Source organism: Danio aesculapii, chromosome 2 (genome assembly GCF_903798145.1).
Source record: "Danio aesculapii chromosome 2, fDanAes4.1, whole genome shotgun sequence".
Classification (NCBI taxonomy): Eukaryota; Metazoa; Chordata; class Actinopteri; order Cypriniformes; family Danionidae; genus Danio; species Danio aesculapii.
In genome coordinates, this window is record NC_079436.1 from 53612349 (window position 1) to 53634972 (window position 22624).

The following is a 22624-nucleotide window of genomic DNA, read 5'->3' on the forward strand; positions in this document are numbered from 1 at the left end:
GTTAAAATTTGCAGCTAAGAAATAATTAGTTATTAGTTTGTTTATTTTTGGTGTGGCCAGAGAAAATTTAGGTAAATCCTTAATGTTGAGTCCTAAAAAGTCCTGTGAAATAAGAACTAATTGCAATGCAACACTGTGAAACCACAATCCATTTGCTCTTGCTCATTGAGCAAGGTCATAAACAACACACAAAACAGTGAAATGAAATGAACACAAAATCTAAATTAAGTAATTTTAGAATGCCAAATTTAAATTTATGCATATAAAATTTATTTTTCCAACAACAAAATTGTGGCTAATGAAAATGCTGAGTGGCTAGTAATGTTGGAAAACTACCAGCCACAGTGGTTGATGATCAAAAAAGTTAATGTCAAGCCCTGAATATACCATACACCAAGAATAAATATCGTGACAGGCCTACAATAGATTAGCTTTTGCAGACAAACATCAGTCAAGAGCATTATTATAATTAAAAAACATATTTTCTATATGGACATAAAACATGTGCTTTCTTCATTTCCCCAAAAAATGTAAACTAGGCACGTTTAACTACATATACAGTATGATGTTTATTATAAAATAATTTGTCTGAATGCTCTAGTACTTTTAACTCCATCCACTGCATTTGTATGTTAAAAAAATTATACATTAACATTTTTATTACTAAGAGGTTTACATATGGATTAATATAGGCTGTGCAAACACTAAACTTTGATTTGGTTAACAATTATTACTTAAAGGGCACCTATGGTAAAAAATCTACTTTTCAAGCTGTTTGGACAGACATATGTGCATGTATGGTGTATAGACTGTCATATTTGGGTGATATAAACACACCCAGTGCTTTTTTTTTCAATTTAACAACATAAAAAACGGTGGACCAATTGGAGCTGTTTTCAAACCGACCGGAACTTTACGTAGGAGAGCGGTCCCCCCGCCCACCAATATTGATTGACAGGCGCGTCATCATATCCTCAGTTTGTTGATTCACGTCCGCCATTTTCAGCGTGAGTCTAAGCGATATCACTAAAGGAACACCCTAACTCTATTTTTAGATGCAAGGCTCATTGGGCTCAACACAAGAGCAATATTCTCCACAATATCGCTCTAATCGGAATTATTGGTTGTATCTTTAGGTAGGTTTGGAAACATGTGTACTTCTCATTGAGTCCACCTTATACTTCAGCCGTTTGCATTTCTCTCGATCCCAGAAGCTCCCTGTGATCTTAACTAGCATGCGTTTTAGAATTCTAAACATAGATTTCTATCAGGGTACACTCACGTTGACGGCTGGGCGCCGCGGACCGCTGCAGAAACCTATGTTTAGAATTCAAAAATGCGTGGCGCGACGATTCGGGACACTTCATGTTTCTGCCGCGCCACAGAGAGTGTCTGGTGTGCCGTGTCGCGGCTTCGAGCGGCGCATCCGGTGCCTCAGTTAAAGTTAATTCAGTGTGCGTGGTTATTAGTTTCTGTGTACAAGCTCGGCACTTGAAACTAGCACACAGTTGGCTGTAAAACTGTACAAAGACACAAATGATTTTGTACTCTCTGCTTGGTCTGTGTCAGAGTCGTACATGTACGACTGAATGCTGATCCTCTCACTCCTTCTTCTCTGAGTCTGCCTGTCAGACTCTGTTGCAAACGCAGAGCAGGTGAGCTCATGGCCCCGCCCCCTTGTTACGTTGGCGGGAAACTAATCTACATGTGAAGCAACACACCCATAAATCAGCGAACTGTGGACACGCCCCCAACATGACACTTTTTAACACATTATAATAAAAAAATCTGAATTGTGTTTTAAACTGAACCTAAACTGGCACACTCAGAAGAACCATAATATTAATATTAAATCATAAAAAAGAGGTAAACTATGTGCCCTTTAAGAGGGCTAATAATATTGACCTAAAAATGTTTTAAAAAAAATTTAAAACTGCTTTTATTTTAGCTGAAATAAAACAAGTAAGACTTTCTCCACAAGAAAAAATATTATAGGAAATACTGTAAAAAAATGCCTTGCTCTGCTCAACATTTTTTGGGAAATATTTGAAAAAGAAAAAAAAAATTCACAGGAGGGCAAAGAAACAGAAACAAACACCTACTGTGACTCCTCCTCTGTCGGCAGAATCAGCTGCAGCGGATCTAATGTGAGTCACTTTCTGTCTGACACACACAGACAGACAGACACAAAGACAGACAGACAGGCACACGGACACAGACAGATGCTTCCAGCTCCCTCTAAAGCCAGACGTCTGGTTCTGATGGGGATTGTGTCCGCTTGCTTATCCTTCGGTCTGGAGGCGCTGGAGGATCAGAGAAAAAAACAGACCTCTATAATTAGGTCACATTATGCTGCACATTATATCACACAATATACAAGTAATCTCTACAGCGCTTACTTAAATGAGAAGATAGTATTCGAGAAATAGACACCAGAACAGTACACAAATAGCCCCGTTTGATGGTCTGGTTTAAAGAAAGTGTGCTAGTAATACTAAACATAATTTACTTTCACACCAGTAACCATGCAGAACAGCATATGAACAATTAAAAACACCACAGCAACCACCTGTTGACACCCTAAAAGCGTGTAGAAACTACCTACAACTCTATACCAACCGCTTATTAAATATTACAGCTATTACCAAATGAATGATTGATAACTGTATTAAAAACACAACATTAACCGTATATATGCCACTAATTGAAATACTCATCAAATACTGAGGATTATTTAAAGACTTTTAGTAGGTTATATAGTAATGATTGTCAATGGAGTTATTATAAATGGTGCTTAATAAATGGTTAAAGGTGCAGTATGTAGGATTGATGCCTAGTGGTTTTACTAGGTATTGCAGTCTAATTCAAAACATTGGAGAGGGTTTTTTCTTTCGACGCAAAGATTGCCAGATTGAAGACACCAGAAGTCATCATCCTTGCAATATAAGTATAAAGTTTATATTTGTAATATTAGCATTTTTGCTTATTAAAAACCACCACAAGCTTAATTATATAACTCTGAATTTGTATCTCATATTGGAGTCTGCTACTGAGTTCCTATTTGAGCCCACATACACTGATGCAGCCTTCATGAATGAAATAAAATGTGTTTTCCAGCAAGACAACCCAGAGCGCTGCTGAAATATAATTGGGTAAACTGGCAGTGGGCTGGTTACAGAGACCAAAACGACGGATATTCTGACACAGACATTTTTAAAGGGGAATAACTGACTTTAGCATTGTGTTTTAGATGAAAAAGTATGTTGCTTAGCATGTTTCTTAAATATCCGCAAACATATTAGTATGCTTTAGAACAGGGGTTTCAAAAACTTTTCAGCACACGACGCCCAAAATAGCAATGCCAGTGAGTCGCGACCCCCAAATTCCTCAGAGGTGGTTGTAAATATACAAACGTTGCGCACACAAAAATAGGCCTATATAAATACAAGAATATTGACAACACAAAAGTGTGCAACAGTCTAACAAACACATAATTTTATAGTCATTTATTAATTTGCTTGATTTAATATTAACCTCACCTAATGTGTTTTCAGCACAAGTCTATTCTTGGTTTAATTTTGGAGACCGCCAATCAGAGATCATTCTCAGTGTTCAATTGTGGCCTATATATTAATTTTTAATGTGTTTGATTGCCATAAAAGTGTAAGAAAGTTTAAAGTGGTGCTATAAAATCAACCACCCAGGCTCATTCTGAAAACGTAGTCCCGTGGACGTTTCTGGAGACTGCGAAATATGTAGCCGGGGGTACGTACGGCTGCATTTCATTTTTTTAAGCGAACGCTGCGGGGCGGTGTGACGCCGTTCCTTTCGGCGCTTGCCGGCCGGCCGCTCGCCTCCGTGTGGAGGGCTTTCCCGCTGCAACCAGTTTGTCCGGTTAGCTCTTAGTGTACTTTATTGGACTCGAGGCGCAGAGAGGGGCTGACCACGACGACGACCGTGTTCGAGTCCGGGGAAGAGCGGTTCCAGAAATCAGGTAAGAAAACAAAATCCAAAAAATAAAGCGAACAAGTTCATCACAGGGTGAGAATGTGGTCAAAATCCGAAAACGTGGTAAAAATCAGACGAGGGCTTTTCTTTTTCTGGACGGCTTTTGTGAATCGTCGTTGGTTGGGTTTAGGGACGGAGAAGGGTGGGTCAGCCGATTGGCCGGTGGCACGGTCAATCATTCCGTCATCCAGGCAGACAGGCGGAAGGTCGTTCGACAGCGGCCTCTAGCGTGTTTACGCGAGAACGGTGCGAAAACAAAAACTGCAAAAATACGTACCTCCCGGGACGTACTTCGCGGTCTCCAGAAACATCCATGGGACTACGTTCTAAGAATGTGCAGCTGACGCTATTGCTGTGTTGTTAATTTAACATAAACACACCAATCCTATGAAAAAAATTATTTAAGGTTGATGGCTTTTCATTTGCATGTTGTTTTTTTAATGTAACTATTAACTACTATTTTTATCTTCTGTGGGTTATGGATGAAATATGGTAATTCTAATAGTTTAATAAAATTTATTTGACTTTTGGAAATCCCCAAGCGACCCCCTGTCATTGTCCTGCGACCCCATTTTTGGGAACCACTGCTTTAGAAGAGTCAAAAACGTACATTTTATTATACATACATATTATGTATAATATATAACATTATTATAACTTACATATTTTCACAGAAACTACTCAAAACACCTTAACAACCATATATCAGATAAACCACCAAGGAACAACTTGGAATACTTTAGAAATCACAGCAATGCTGCCACTTAATGACATGGGGTTGACATACAAGTGAAAAATATTCGCCCTCCTGTGATTTCTCATTCAAATATTTCCCAAATGATGTTTAACAGAGCAAGGAATTTTTCACAGTATTTCCTACAATATTTGTTCTGCTAGAGAAAGTATTATTTGTTTTATTTTGGCTAGGGATGAAACGTTCTGGAACAATTCGGTCATTTTGAACGAATCTTCAATGTGACTCGGGAACGACGAGTCCTCTCAGGGAGTAATTCGTTCAGTTGTGCAGGTGGTTTCATTCATTTTTCAAGTCTTTTGAGCCATTCATCACATGAAAGGCAGAAGATAATCATATGCATTTAGAGCCGGAAAAAGATTTGATCTGTTCATTTCTCGAATCATCTCTCTTTACATGCTGCCCAGCCTGTCACGTGATGAACAAGCGACTCAAAACCCCAAAGAAAGGTGAACTAATTCATACGTCCTTCTGGCTCAGACTGTGTGCATTAGTTAAGATTTTATGTGACTGTCAGTGTGACAAGAACGAACCAATCAAATTTGTCAATAAATCAAAAAATGCTATCATAGACAAAAGACCAGGTAAATAATGAATGATTATTTTCTCTAACTTATAGCATTTATACCATTCCGCAGATTTTAACCCATTAATTACAGTAATAATATTGACTAATATTATTACTAATAAATATTTGATTTATGTACAGTGCAGTTTGTACAGTAATATTTTCTCTCTTTTAGTAGATATATTATATGAGAGACTTGCTTTGTTTACCAAATAAAGTGGATCTAATTGGATGTGCATTTTAAACATAAATACACATTAAAAAGATATTATTTATTTCAATTATTAAGGTTTTAGTTATGATACTCCCAAAATAATTCCTCAGAAATCCGCAGATTTTCACCAAAATTCTCTGCAGAAATAGCACAAAATGTCCGCAGCTTCCATCTGGCCCTAGTCATGACTTGTTTGTAGAGTGATCAACCTTTGGGCTAGTTGTATATGTGTTTGGAAGCAACTTGTAACATAATATACTCGAAAAAATATACGTTCTCAGAATCTCGATGAACGAGACTCAAAGGTCAGAGGCAGTAAAATTATATGAACCTCTCATCACTTATTTCGGCTACAATAAAATCAGCTCTTAATTAAAAAAAAAAAAACATTTTAAGGTCAATATTATTAGCCCCCTCAAGCAATATTTGTTTAAGATTGTCTACAGAACAAACCACTGTTATACAGTCACTTGCCTAATTACTCTAACTTACCTAGTTAACCTAGTTAAGCCTTTAAATTTAACTTTAAGCTGAATACTAGTATCTTGAACTGTAACTAGTGAAATATTATGTACTGTCATCATGGCAAAGATAAAATAAATCAGTTATTAGAAATAAGCTATTAAAACTATTATGTTTAGAAATGTGTTGAAAAAAATCTTCGCTCTGTTAAACAAAATTTGGCATGAAAAAAATATACAGGAGGGTTAATAATTCTGAACTGTGTGTAGCAATACTTAAGCAGCAACATAGCAACACCCTAGGAATTAAAAATAAGCGACAATAGCCAAAGACACACAAACCTAAATTCCACTTTCACGTGTAGCGAGTGACAGACAGCTGGACACTGTAATCCCACAACAGGAGGGGTCAGAGGTGAGTCACCTGTCTGTAGGTGAGTGTGCGAGACAGGATTACACACTCACACATGATCCAGCAGTGTGAAGAGCTAACAGGAGTGAGAGCATGCCGTCTGTCAACACTCGTACACTACAGTGATGCACAGAGGAAAACTGAATAAATAAGATTGACTGACAATACTGAGATCTTCAAGACTTTGAATGCTACTGGATAAACCAAAAGACACAGAGGATGTTCGTAAATATGAAGAGCAACACTTTACCCTCAAAGACTGGGAAAAATGGGAGAGGACAGATATTATGTGAGTATGAAAACGCAATTTTCAAAACTAAATACACGCATTAAAACAAAGAGGATTTTTTGCTTGTAAAACTTATCATAACGATTATTTAATGGAAATCCCAATACAAAAGCATTAAACGGACAGTTTAGATGTATATAAATGTGTAGACTGCATAGCATAGATTATTTGGACTGGGATGAATTTGAGAAATAAGAATAAGGAACGTGATTTTACATTGTTTTCCATAGTTTTTTTCTTAGATAGCAAATTAAATAGTAAATCCAATTTATATCAAGTGTTTCTCTAGAGAAAAAGACCCAATATTGTCTTCACAAACTAAAAAAAAATAGTAGCTGCCTTAAATTTTACTGTAAGTTGAATTAAATTCACTTTACATATAATTTCAAGTCACAACAATGAAACTGACTTTGTATAACTTGTATAAAAGTCTGATTTAAGAGATGTCAACATTTACTCACCATGTACTTGTTCCAATCATTCTGCATAAATATCCACAGATTTTGTCTGGCTCTAGCCATGGCTAATGATTTTTACTTGTTTTCACTTCCGCTTCTAAGTCTTTTACAGATCGAGGAAGAAGTTGAGCCAAAAGATTTGTGGTTTTGTTTCCTAAAGGAATGTAGAATTAAAAAGCATTAAAAGGAGAAATTTACATGAGTGCAGATCATTACTTCTTGAAATAAGCTATCTACAAAATCAATGCACTAGGGAAAGAATTAAGCAGGTGCAAAATGGGTCATCACGATACAGTAATTTGGTATCAATCAATACTGCGATTTTAAAAACATCCATTTCCTGCTAACATTTGAGCACCGTTGAGCGTGTTCTTAAATATCACTGATACTGGAGGGTGTCAAAGCTGCGATTCATCAGCAGATCGCTCATATGTCAACTTATAGACAACCCAGCTGCTCTGCATTACTTTGAAACGCTCCAGTGTCTCTGTATCTGTGTTTACACTCAGTAAACAGTGGTGAGATTGGTGAACTGATGACCTTCACAGCCAATCACAGTCATTTCTGTTGAGCATGTGAACACAATGGCAAATCAGTGCTGTTTAAGAACATGATCAAGAGCACTCAAATGTTAGCGGTAAATAGACGTTTCAGTATCGTGACAACCCTAGGTGCAAACCATGCTAGGAACTATCCCTTTAAAGCGCAACTATAATGCAAAATCAACTTTGGAAGCTGTTTGAACAGAACTGTGTGAGTAAAATAAACACAATAAGTTTCTTTTATTTACATTTCCTAATAATAAAATAGGATCCAAATCCTAGCTATTTTCAGGCCCACTGTAACGTGACGTAGTAGTGCAGTTTTCCCCACCTACCAAATTGATTGACAGCCACGTATTAAGATTACTCCATGGTAATGCATTTAAACAAGTCCACAAGACAGGTTTTGCAACCAAACTGGGATTAAAAGATCTGTTCAGCTCTCTGTGAGCCTCAAGAATGAGTTTTAGAAGTTTAAACGTTTCTAAAACAGTGCATGTTTGTGATAAAGCAAATAACATTAAATCGCTGTAAGTCATAATTAAAAAACCACAGCCGCATAGAAGCTATACGAGGACGCGTCAAGTAGACATGCAAAAACAGTGTAAAGTTAAACGTGTGTGTCTCAAACTTTGTAATAACGTTTGTTTGACATCATTGCATCATTTGCTTGAATAAACTCACTTATTTGACTCATAAACCAATACCATAACCCATTAAATGAATCCTGAATCTGTGTCATTCGCGCATGTAACTGTGCTCTTTATGACTTGATGCAGCAGGAGAAACAAACATGCACATGGGACCATTGGTAGGCGGAGAGATCCAGCTCATTTGCATTAAAGGCACAGGTTACAAAAACAGCTACACTGTCCTCAGAGTCTAAAATGGGCATATTCTGAAGGCTATAGACCGATTTCACACGGCCGCCATTTTTAAAGCGTAATCAAGGCTGCGGTGGGAAGAAACCCAGAAGTATTGCCTAGTATAGTACCTGGGTGTATATCTTATCAGAGAAGAGCAAGTGAAACAAATTTATAATTTCACCGCCTTCTCAGTGACCCGAAGGTCCATTCTGAATAGAAAGTGAAAATAAAAAGGGATATTAGACCTCATTTTCAGCTAAGTTAAGGGAAATGGCACTAGTCAGTCAGTTTTCTTTCCCAAACACATGTTTTAGATGCCATTTATCAAACTCAAGTTAATGAACTGATTTTTTCACTATATTAGACTTCACGATACTGAATTTCGGTACTGAAACTTGTAAAAACCGTCAACATTTAAGTGCCGCTCAGCACGTTCTTAAACAACGTTGATTTGCAGATTAAGGTCAACACAGACGAGTAATCGACTGATCTTCGTGGCTTTAAAACACTCCAGTGTCCGTGTATCTGTGTTTGCACTTGGTGAAGAGCAGTAAACTAATTATCTTCACGGCCAATCACAGTCATTTCTGTTGAGCACTGGTCAATACGATAGCAAATCAGCAGTGTTTAAGAACGTGCTTAGCGGCACTTAAATGTTAGTGGGAAATGGACGTTTTTAAAATTTCAGTACCGGGACAACACTTTTACAGACAACACGAGGGTGTGCTACAAAGAACTGCATTGTTTTATTGCTCACCAGGTTACATAGGCTGAAGCAGTGAGCGTCACCATGGTGTTTACCTGGTGCCATGAACAATCCTAGGAGGAGGCTTAAGCGTATTACTCTCTTAAAGAGATTGTGATGTTGTTTGATGCCTAATTTGCTTTTAATTGTTCAAATCAAACGTAACTGAATGATATTAAAGTGATGCTTACACCATATCTACATTTTGAAATTTTGGCAACAGCTGGAAGTTTGTAGTCCACAGCATGTTTTTGCAATGTTTAAAGTGCTGATCCTATACTTCTGGGTTTCTTCCCACCGCAGCCTCGCTTTCGTGTTTTAAAATGGCGGCCGTAAGAAATAAGCGTGTAATAAATGATCCGTGAATGAAACTTTACAGACACATTCTGGAGACACAAGGTTAATATTACATCATGTAAAAGGGGTAAAATAGGAGCTCTTTAATTTGTTTTGTCATCCAATAAAAACAATAAAATAATTGAAAATAAATTAGTAGCCATTTAAACTAGACCTGTTCCTCTATACAGGGAAAGTGGCCCAGCAGACGGTGCCGTCCCACCATCAAGAGCTGGTGCCTCAGCTGGCCTGGATAGATACTGGAGAATTGACGGAGGAGAAAAGGCAAAAAGGTCAAACGCTGAGCAGAAAGCCGACGGCCGTGAGTCCAGAGCTCATCCTGAAGCAGACGCCCTTCGAGAGAGCCGTCTATGACCTGGGACACAACGAAAAGCTCATCGATGAGCTCACATTCGGCAGACGGGTCGGCTTTTATGAGCTCCGGGGAGAAATCGGCAGCGGGAACTTCTCACAGGTCAAACTCGCAGTCCATGACTTGACTAAGGGTGAGAGAGACTTTCTCAGAGTTCATATGAAGTCAGAATTTTTAGACCTCTTGTATATTTTTGTCCCAAATTTCTGTTTAACGCTGAGATTTTTTTCAACACATTTCTAAACATATTATAGTTTTAATAACTCATTTCTGATAACTGATTTATTTTATCTTTGCCATGATGACAGTAAATAATATTTGACTAGATATTTCTCAAGATCAGCTTAAAGTGACATTTAAAGGCTTAACTAGGTTTATTAGGCAAGTCATTGTATAAAAGTGGTTTGTTTTGTAGACAATCGATAAAAATATAGCTTAAGGAGGCTAATATTATTGACCTTAAAATGTTTTTTTTGTAAGATGAAATAAAACAAATAAGACTTTCACCAAAAGAAAAAATATAGGAAATACTGTGAAAGATTCCCTGCTCTGTTACACATCATTTAGGATGAGACAACATCATATATTTTTTAAAAATAATTCACAGGACAGCTAATAATTGTGTCTTCAACTGTATACCACAATAGAAAATGCTGATGTTAGGATATTAAGTGAACATGTGTTCGTCACGTCTGTTGGTGTAAATCTGGGGGTGGGGGAGTCAAATCTAGGTTAATCTGGAAGATTATGATTAGTCATTTACATATCCCACCCAGACACACACCCACCTTAGTTTACTGTACAAACTGTCCAGTCATCATATTAATATCACATGTTGAGGAATTTATAGACTTTTGAAGATGAATGGGAACTTAAGTCTGATGAGCACATTTAGAGTACTTTTTAATACATATAATATAATATAATAAAATGAAATATTAATAAAATATAATATAATATAATAAAATATAATATTAATAAAATATAATAAAATACAATACAATACAATATAATATAAAATAATATAATATAATATAATATAATATAATATAATATAATATAAAATAATATAATATAATATAATATAATATAATATAATATAATATAATATATATATATATATATATATATATATATATATATATATATATATATATATATATATAAGGCTGCATGGTGGTGCATTGGGTGGTATGTTAGCCTCACAGCAAGAAGGTCGCTGGTTCGAGCCTCGGCTGGGTCAGTTGTCGTTTCTGTGTGGAGTTTGTATGTTCTCCCTTTGTTGGGTGCTCCGGTTTCCCCCACAAGTCCAAACACATGCGGTACAGGTGAACTGGGTAAGCTAAATTGTTCGTAGTGTATGTGTGTGAATGAGTGTGTGGATGTTTCCTAGTGATGGGTTACAGCTGGGTATCTACTGCGTAAAACATATGCTGGATAAGTTGGCGGTTCATTCCGCCGTGGTGACATTAGATTAATAAAGGGAGTAAGCTGAAAAGAAAATGAATGAAGGAATAAAGGAGTGGCATGGTGGCTCAGTGGTTAGCACTGTTGCCTTACAGCAAGAAGGTCACTGGTTCGAGTCCCGGCTAGATCAGTTGGCATTTCTGTGTGGAGTTTGCATGCATCCAGTACTAGGTTGCGGCTGGAAGGAAATCTGCTGCATTAAATATATGCTGGAATAGTTGGCGGTTCATTCCGCTATGGCGACCCCTGATAAATAAGGGACCAAGGCGAAAGAAAATTAATGAATTAAAGTCAGTGTCAGGTGAACTATCCCTTTTTCTGTAAAGTTACAAATTTATAATGTGGTTTAAGATAAAGTAAAATGGTTATTTTGCATTATATACATATTTTTAACATAATATGATGCTATTCGTTTCATTTACAAATGAATAAATAACTAATTTTATGCATCGTGATTAATTTTTATATTATTTAAATTTTATTATTTTAGTATAGTACATATTTTTAATAATAATTCAGATGCACACAAGTGGTTCTAATCTTTAACAAATTTCTTTCTTCTGTTGAAAACAAAACAAGATATTGTGAAGAATGTTGGGGAAAATGCAGCCACAGACATTCATAAAACAAAAACAAAAAATACTATGAAAGTCAATGATGTTTTTCCAGCATTCTCCAGTATATCTTCCTTTGTGTTCAACATAAGAAAGAAACTCAGAAGGGGGGTTGAAACCACATGAGAGACAAAGTAAACTAAGAGAGATTTGTCATTTTTGGGTGAACTATCCCTTTAACATTTTTACAGTCATTAAAATAAATCCAAAGTTAAAAGCATAGTTCACCCAAAAACGAACTATTTACTTTCTCACTCATAAGTTTGTTACTTCAGAACACAAAAGAAGATATTTTGAAGAATGATGGAAACCTGTAGTCCATCCTTGCATAGTAGGAAAAGCAAATACTATGAAAGTCAATGGTTACAGGTTTCCAGCATTCTTCAAAATATCTTCTCTTGTCTTCAGCAGAAGAAACTCATCAAGGTTTGAAACGAGTAAAGGCAGAGTAAATAATGACTAGCACTGTCACCTTACAGCAAGAAGCTCGCTGGTTCGAGTCCTGGATGGGTCAGTTGGCATTTCTGTGTGGAGTTTGCATGTTCTCCTCGTGTTGGCGTGGGTTTCCTCTGGGTGCTCCGGTTTCCCCCACAGTACAAACACATGTGCTATAGGTCAGGGGTTCCCAAACTTTTCAACGAGCGACCCCCAAAAATACAATGTCAGTGACTCGCGACCCTCAATATCCTCTCAGATAGTTATATATATATATATATATATAGCTTATACACTGGCACACACGTACCAATAGGCCAAGTCTATTCATCATTTAATTTTGAAGAACTCGGAGACCATCCACCATGTTCAGTTGTGGCCTGTATTTATTTTTGATATACAGTACATGAGTGCCGTAAAGGTGTTAGAAAGTTTAACCTGGTGCCATAAAATCAATATGCTGTGTCTTTAGTATAACGCAATCACCTCAGGGGTCACATAAAATTAACTATTTTAATTAACTGCTATAACTATTAACTACCATTTTTTATTTCTGTGGGTTATGGAAAAATATGGTCATTCGAAAAGTTTAATAAAATGAATTTGATTTTCGGAAATCACCAAGCAACCCCCACTTATTGTCCCATGACCCCCCCCAGGCGGTCCCGACCCCCACTTTGAGAACCACTGCTATAGGTGAATTGAATAAACTAAATTGGCCGTAGTGTATGAGTATGTGTGTAAATTAATATGTATGGGTGTTTCCCAGTCCTGGGTTGCAGCTGGAAGGGCATCCACTGCATAAAACATATGCTGGATAAGTTGGCGGTTCATTCCGTGGTGGTGACCCCAGATGAATCAAGGGACTAAGCTTGAGGAAATTAAATGAATAAACTATCCCATTAACATTTATACAATTCACATGCATGAACACACTCAAAAAAATGCTGTTTGTTCAAACTACCTATTTAAAATGAGCTGAAACAACACACAACCCTTGAGCATGTTTTTCAACTTAACTGTTTTGTGTTTAATCAACTTAAATTTGTAAAAACTAATGATTAATTTAATAAAAACTCATGCCTTCATGTTGTCCTAACACTTATAAATCGTGTGGAACCCAGTTTTTTTTACAGTGCGCCTGCAAAAACCACCATATTTCTAAACAATCTGCTGTAAATCAAACTGTTACTGACCCACATGACGCTGGCTGTGCATTTTCTCCTCCTCTTCTCTTTCTCTCTCAGAAAGGGTTGCTGTGAAGATCCTGGATAAGCTGCGTCTGGACAAGCGTTCGCAGAGGCTGTTCTCATCTGAGATCCGCTGCATGGAGAGACTCTCGCACCCCAACATCGTGCGTCTATATGAGGTGGTGGAGACGTTTCGCCGGCTGCATCTGGTGATGGAGTACGCGCCGGGAGGAGAGCTGTTCTCTAGGATCTCCAGCAGAGGGCGCCTGTCTGACATGGAGAGCAAGCTGGTCTTCTCTCAGATACTGTCTGCTGTCAAACACATGGTAAGAGAGACGCATTCATTTTGCATATACACAGCAAAACATCCATATACACAGTGATGTGACAAAGTGTATGCCACCTTTTTTAGCATGCTTGTCACTTTAAGGTGTTAGATCATCAAACTTATTTAAACATTAGTCAAAGACAACACAAGAAAACACATAAGGCTGTTTTTAAATGAAGGTTTTTATTATTAATGGAAAACAAAATCCAAAATTGCATAGCCCTGTGTGAAAAGCCAGTGTGAAATGTAAGTGTTCATGACTCCACCATAAGAAAGAGATGTGGCAGAAATGGTTTGCATGGCAGAGTTACAAGACAAAAACCACACCTGAGCAAAAAGAACATAAAGGCTCATCTCGATTTTGCTGGAAAACACCAAGACTTTTGGGAAAATACTCTGTGGGCTGATGAAACAAAAATTAAACTTTTTGGGAAAATTTATGTCGTATTGTACATACTGTAAAAGTAACACCACATTTCAGAAAAAACATCACACCAACAGTATTATGTGGTGGAGGTAGCGCGATGGTCTGGGGCTGTTTAGCTACTTCAGGACCTTGAAGATTGCTATGATAAATTAAACCATGAATTCTGCTGTGTACCAAAACATCTTGAAGGAGAATGTCCTGCTATCTATTAGTGACCTCAAGCTGAAGCGAATGTGGGTCCTGCTGCAGAAAAATTATCTAAAGCACACCAGGAAGTCCACTTCTGAATGCTTGAAGAAAAAAAAAAAACCTTTGGAGTGGCCTAGTCAAAGTCCTGACCTGAATCTAATTGAGATGTTGTGGAATGACCCTAAAAAGGCAATTCATGCTTGAAAACTTGACAATGTGGCTGAATTGCAACAATTCTGCAAAGATGAGTGGGCCAAAATTCCTCCACAGCGCTGTAACAGACTCATTGCAGGTTTTCGAAAATGTTTGAGTGCAGTTGTTGCTGCTAAAGATGGCCTAAGCAGTTATTAGGTTTAGTTATCAGGTTTAATAATAAAAACCTTAATTTCAAAACTGCATATTTTTACTCGTGTGTATCTTTGACTAATAGTTAGTTTAGACTAATTAGTTTGATGATCTGGAACATTAAAGTGTGACAACAAACATGCAAAAAAATAAGAAATACGTAATGAAATATAAAATATATATAATTAATATATTTCCAGTGGTGTAAAGTAACTAATTACAAATACTCAAATAACTGTAATTGAGTAGTTTTTCTCAGAAATTGTAATTTACTGAGTAGTTTTAAAAATGTGTACTTTTACTTTCCCTTAAGTACATTTTAGTGCTGTGTTGGTACTTTTACACCATGACTTTCCTTCAACCTGCAGTCACTACTTTATTTTTTCTTGTCTATGGGGATTAGAAAAATCAGTCTGGTGATTCCTGTCCAATTTAATCGCACATAGAAGGTAAATCGCCTCATAATGAACTCCCTCAAGACATGGGCGACTTATAATTGCAGCAAACTGTTTGGAAGTGTCCAAAAAGATGTCCAAAATCTTTACACGCATTGACCCAGAGACTCTTTAGACTGAATGTCACTGATGAGAAAATGAATTTTACTGTATGATGACCCAGCAGGCACAAGACATCAACAAAAGGTTAGGTTGATGTTGTACTGCAATTACGTGGGGACGTTGCATTTTGTTTGAAAATGAAAATTGGGTTGACATCAGTACCCAACATCAGGCCGATGTCAATGTCCAACCTAAAATCAACCAAATATCAACGTCTAATGATGTTACAGCTTGACGTTGTGTGGACGTTACCACTGTGACGTCTGTCAGACGTTTGATTTTAGTTCCCATACCCGCTGAATAAATGTCAGTATTTGAAGTCAATATGACGCTGGTTTAAGATGTTGGCTCGACTTTTGGTCACTTTCCAACACAACCTAAAATCAACCAAATACCAACATAATTTGACGTCATTATTAGACATCAAAATAACATTGTCCTTAGACGCTGGCTAGACATTGAATTTTGATCACCTGACATCACAACCTAAATCTAACCTAATATTAACATCTTATGACGTTGTGTGCCTGCTGGGCAATAACTAAATGCACTACAGAATGTTACGTTTACACACATCCACAAATTGCATGTAAATGCATCAGCTTTTTACAGCGTACTACTCACTACTCTTGAGTACTTTAAAAGGGCTACTTTTTACTCATACTTTGAGTAATATTTACAACAGACACTTTTACTCTACTTGCACCACATTTTAATCAAGTAATGGTACTTTTACTTGAGTATGATTTTTCAGTACTCTTTCCACCACTGTTTATTTATATATTTTTCATAATTTCAGAAAAATATAGTCAGCAGGAGGCCACAAAATATTTTTCCCTGTGTCACTTCATTTTATTACACATAACTTCATGTATAAACTAATTACTTTTATTTTCTTTGCATATATGCATTTCTTAGCTTGTTACCAAAATCCTGCAAAGGTTTCAACGGCACCTTTAGAAATATGTTTTCTGAGAAAAAATGGTGATGTGTTTAATACTTATTTCCCCCAGTGTCTCTCCCAACATCTATACTTTTTTTTTTTACCTTTAGCACGACAACAACATCATCCACCGTGACCTGAAGGCGGAGAACGTCTTCTACACCACCACATACTGCATCAAAGTGGGCGACTTCGGCTTCAGTGCTGAATGCAAACCCACCGACATCCTCACTACCTTCTGCGGCTCTCCGCCCTACGCGGCCCCCGAACTCTTCCGGGACAAGGGCTACGTCGGCCCCCTGGTGGACATCTGGGCTCTGGGTGTTCTGCTGTTCTTCATGGTCACAGCGACGTTCCCGTTTACCGCCTCGAGCCTGAGACGATTACGTTTCTGCATCCTGAGGGGCTCCTATTGTATTCCCGCATACGTTCCTGATGGGTGCCAGTGTGTGATTAAAGGAGCGCTGCGACTGGTGCCCGCTGACCGCATCTCGCTGGCACAGATCATGTCCAGCGCGTGGCTGAGGGGAATGGAGTATCCACAGGTAGCCTTCAGACAAAATTTTAAAAATTACTCTTATCACAATAATTGTATATGCAATATCCATATCGCAGAGAAGTGCAACAGATTAAATTAGTTTTATCTGTCAAGCATTTAAGTGCTGCATGCTTTAGTTGTTTATATAAATCTGACCAATATGATGAGGCTTTTACCATGTACCCACAGGTAGGCTTCTGAATGGGCTGCACAATATATCGAAAAAATTATCGTTATCAAGATAATAGTATATGCAGTATAGTGCAGAGAAGTGGAATAAATTAAATTAGATTTAAGTGCTAAGCATTTGTGTGCTACATGCATAGATTGTTTAATCCAAATCCGACCAATCCGATGAGGTCTTTACTCTGTACCCACAGGTAGGATTCTAAATGCGCTGCACAATATAATGAAAATATATTGTTATCGCATAATAGTATTTGCAGTATATCTCAGAAAAATGCAATAAATTAAATTAGTTTCATGTGCATTTATGTGCTGAATGCATAAGTTGTTTATCTGAATCTGACCAGGTGGGTCTTTATTATTTACCCACAGGTAAGCTTCTGAATGAGCTGCACAATATATTGAAAAATTATCGTTATTGTGATAATAGTAGGCAACACAGTGGCACAGTAGGTTGTGTTGTCGCCTCACAGCAAGAAGGTCGCTGGTTCGAGCCTCGGCTGGGTCAGTTGGCATTTCTGTGTGGAGTTTGCATGTTCTCCCCGCTTTCGTGTGGGTTTCCTCCGGGTGCTCCGGTTTCCCCCACAGTCCAAAGACATGCGGGTTAGGTGAATTGGGTAAGCTAAAAAATTGGCTGTAGTGTACGTGCGTGAAGTGTATGAGTGTTTCCCAGTGATGGGTTGCGACTGGAAGGGCATCCGCTGCATAAAACATGTGCAGGATAAGTTGGCGGTTCATTCCGCTGTGGTGACCCCAGATTAAAAAAGGGACTAAGCCGAAAATTAATGAATGATAATAGTATTCGCAATATCCATATCACAGTAAATTAAATTAGCTTTATGTCCCTAGCATTTGTGTGCTGCATATATAGGTCATTTATCTGAATCTGACCAATCAGATGGGTCCTTTACTATCTTTATCCCTGCCTCTCTAGTAGGTGAAACTAGAGCTGAAATAAACACTAATGCCGGGAAACAAGAGAGGAAAATCGCAACAGCCAATAACAATCAATCTTTTCATGTTTTCTGTCATTCATGATGTTTTGAAACAGAATTTTTTTTTATTTTTAGATTTAATTAGCTCAAAAAAATGTATAATACTTGTATATTATAATATAATCATTACATTAAAATGTTTTTTTAGTGCTGGGCAAAGATTTATTGCGATTAATTGCATAAAAAAAAAAGGTTTGTTTTGACATAATATATATATATGTGTGTGTGTGTGTGTGTGTGTGTGTGTGTGTGTGTGTGTGTGTATGTGTGTGTTATAATGATTAAGTATTTGTGACACACACACAAACAAAAACATGCAAAACAATTTTACTACAGATATTTACATTTATATATAATTTGTATCTTATACACCTATATTTTATATCTAAATATAAAACAAATCTTTTCTCAAATATATGCATAGCTGCGTGTGTTTATACATACATAATAAATAAACACAGTACACACACTTAAATTATGTCAAAGCAAATTTTTATTTTGGATGTGATTAATCTTGATTCATTTTTGCCCAGCACATTTTTTTAAATTGCATATGAAATTGTGTTAATGGTTTTTTTTTTAGTTATTAGCATAATAACATAATTACTCTAACCTATTAATAATTCACCCAATTAACCTAGTCAGGTGTTTAAATGTCACTTTAAGCTGAATACTAGTATATTGCAAAATAACCAGCACAATATTGTGTACTGTCATCATGGCAAAGACAAAAGAAATCAGTTATTAGAAATTAGTTTTTAAAACAATTATGTTTAATAAAAATGTGTTGAAACACCAACAATTCCACTTCTGAATGCCTGGAGAAAAACAAACCTTTGGAGTGGCCTAGTCAGAGTCCTGACCTGAATCTAATTGAGACGATGTGGAATGACGTTATAAAGGTGGGTCATGCTCGAAAACCCTCCATTGTGGCTGAATTACAACAATTCTGAAAAGAGAAGTACAATTTCTTATGCCTGAATGCTTTTAAAATCCTCATACACAGGCCTCAAAAACATTTGCAAATCATAAATTATAATCCGATAAGGCGATGTTGAAATGATATATTGTGCAGCCCTAGTGTGCATGAAATCAAAATGTACAATGATTATTTTGCTAGTGCACATTGTTATTCTTTAGGTGAACAATTAATCCATGCAAGTGAATTTACTTAACTTTTTTGGCAATCCTCAATGAATTTGTTTGCGTATATGTTTACCCACAGGCGTACCCGTCGGCTCCATCCACACCTGCGCACCTGCTGGACTCCTCGGGGACTCAGATTTCTTTTTATTTTAATAATTAGACAAATACTTATTAAATATCACAGCTTAATTTAAAACGGATGTCATGCTAATTACTACTATGTTAAATATGCTTCCCATGCAAAATACCTGATAAAAATAGCATTTAATTAATATTTTTTTATTTAAAAAAATTGGTAATTTAGTCCGCGCCATTAGCCTAGTGGTACTGTGCACTGACATATAGCACCAATGTGCTCACGGCGACCTGAGTCCCGACTCGAGGTCCATTGCCAATCCTTACCCTCTCTCTTCCCCCAATGCTTTCCTGTCTGAAAACTCTATTGTCCTATTATAATAAAGGTGAAAACCCCCTAAAAATAATTATAAAAATAAATAAATTGGTCATTTATAAATCACAGCTTAATTTTAAACTGATGTCGTGCTAATTTGTTACTACTTTTTTGAATATACATCTCATGCAAAACACCTGCTTAAAATGATATTTAATTGTTTTAATTAGTCAAATACATCTAAGTATTACAGCTTAATTTAAAAATGATGTTATGCTAATTTGTTACTACTTTATTGAGTATGCATCTGTTCAAAAACGTATTAAATTATTAATATCATTTTTTATCACAGCCTAATTAAAAACTGATATCATGCCAATTTAATACTTCATAAATTTTTTTTTTTGAATAATTAAGCAAATATTGCTTAATTTAAAAATGAATTTAAATCTTTTTTTTATTTGAATAATTAGACAAATATTGCTTAATTTAAAACTCATATCATGCTAATTTGTTACTACTTCATTGAATATGCATCGCATGCAAAATTGCAATACCTGTTTAAAATTGTATTCAATTATTTTTTTTATTAGTCACACACATCTAAGTATCACAGCTTAATTTAAAACTGATGTCATGCTAATTTAATACTTCATAAATATTTTTTTTATTTGAATAATTAGGCAAATATTGCTTAATTTAAAATGAATTTAAATCTTTTTTATTTGAATAATTAGGCAAATATTGCTTCATTTAAAATGAATTTAAATCTTTTTTATTTGAATAATTAGGCAAATATTGCTTCATTTAAAACTGATATGATGCTAATTTGTTACTACTTCATTGAATATGCATCGCATGCAAAATTGCTATACCTGTTCAAAATTGTATTCAATTATTTTTTTATTAGTCACACACATCTAAGTATCACAGCTTAATTAAAAACTGATGACATGCTAATTTACTACTTTATATGTTAAAATCTCATTTTTTAACTTCACTAATAAGACAAATGTCTATTGAATAGCACAGCTTAATTTAAAACTGACATTATGCTAATTTGTTACTACTTTACTGAATATGCATCTCATGTTCATGTTCAATTATATTCAATTATTTATAAAAAAAATTTAATTAGTCAAATACATCTAAGTATCACAGCATAATTAAAAACTGATGTCATGCTAATTTACTACTATATTACACTTTTTTATTTTAATAATTAGTCAAATATCTCTTAAATATCACAGCTTAAATTAAAACTGACATCATGCTAATTTACTACTGTTAAAATATGCATCTCATGCAAAACACCTGCTCAAAATTGCATTTAATAAACATTTTTATATTGCTTAATTAAAAACTGATGTTATGCTAATTTACTACTTTATTAAATATGCATCGCATGCAAAATACCTGGTTGAAAATTTTATTCAATTATTTATTATATTTTTAATTAGTCAAACACATCTAAGTATCGCAGCTTGATTTATAACTGATGTCATGCTAATTTACTACTATATTAAACTCTTTTTTGTTTGAATACTTGGACAAATATCTAATAAACATCACAGCTTAATTTAAAACTGATGTTATGCTAATTACCTACTTTTTAAAATTGCATCTTATGCAAAACACCTGCTCAGAATTGCATTTAATCAATATTTTTATATAGCTTAATTAACAACTGATGTCATGCTAATTTACTTTATTAAATATGCATCGCAAACAAAATACCTTGTTAAAAATTGTATTCAGTTATTTGTTATTTTTTTAATTAGTCAAACACATCTAAGTATTGCAGCTTGATTTGCTAATTTACTACTTTATTACTCTTTTTTTTGCTTTAATAATTAGACAAATATCTAATAAACATCACAGCTTAATTTAAAACTGATGTTATGCTAGTTATCTACTTTTTAAACATGCATCTCATGCAAAACATCTACTCAAAATAGCATTTAATTAATATTTTTATATAGCTTAATTTAAAACTAATGTTAGGCTAATTTAATACTTTGTTAAATATGCATCGCATGCAAAAAATAGTGTGTTTGGTAAGCTTCAATTAACTTGTTTCCGCATTTGTTTCCCCAAAGGCGTACCCGTCGGCTCCGTCCACACCTGCTCACCTGCTGGATTCCAGGACTCTCTCGGCTGATGAACGCTCTGTCAAACTGGCGCTGGAGGATTTGGGCATCACTGAGATCCACCTGCGGAATAATGTGGTGCTGGACTGCCGCTGCCCGCTGACGGGTGTTTACCGGATCCTCCTGCACCGGCAGCAGATGAGCAGAAGCGTGGAGGCGGCGGGACACACGGCGCTCTGTTCCTCCAACAATAGAGCCCGCAAGAGGTGCTGGTCTCATCCCAATACTGTACAGAGAAGAGAGGAGCAGTCGGCTGTCTGTGCCATCCTGTAGACCACACACACAGCCATGATCACTGGAGAAAACAATCTGATTTATCTGTTCAATGTCACAGCTTGTTTTACAGCTGACCTTATGCATATTTTCTAAATGTGCATCTTATGCAAAAACATCTGTTCCAAATTTGATTCAATAAATATTTTTTCTATTTTAATAAATGGTCAGTTAAATATAATTTCAACTAAATTTATGTTGTGCTAATTTATTAGTACTTTACTAAATTTGCAATTCATGCAAAATACTTGCTCAGTTTTTCAGTTTTTCTTTATTAAATATATTAAATATGCATCTCCAGCAAAACAGCTGTTCAATATTTTATTCAATATTTCTTTTATATTTTAATAATTAGTCAGTTAAATATCACAAACAAATGTTATGCTAATATCTAAAAATCATATATTTATATAATGTAAATATC

The 22624-nt window shown here is 35.9% G+C and overlaps 1 protein-coding gene across 1 annotated transcript; it reads left to right on the top strand.

The window, feature by feature from the left end:
• Positions 1-6648: 6648 nt before the first annotated feature.
• Positions 6649-22200, top strand: LOC130238747 (serine/threonine-protein kinase NIM1). The gene is made up of 5 exons (XM_056469847.1): positions 6649-6706; positions 9845-10159; positions 13790-14058; positions 16632-17066; positions 21877-22200. The coding sequence occupies exons 1-5, from the start codon at positions 6649-6651 to the stop codon at positions 22198-22200; spliced, it is 1401 nt and encodes a 466-aa protein (XP_056325822.1).
• The last annotated feature ends 424 nt before the right edge of the window (positions 22201-22624 follow it).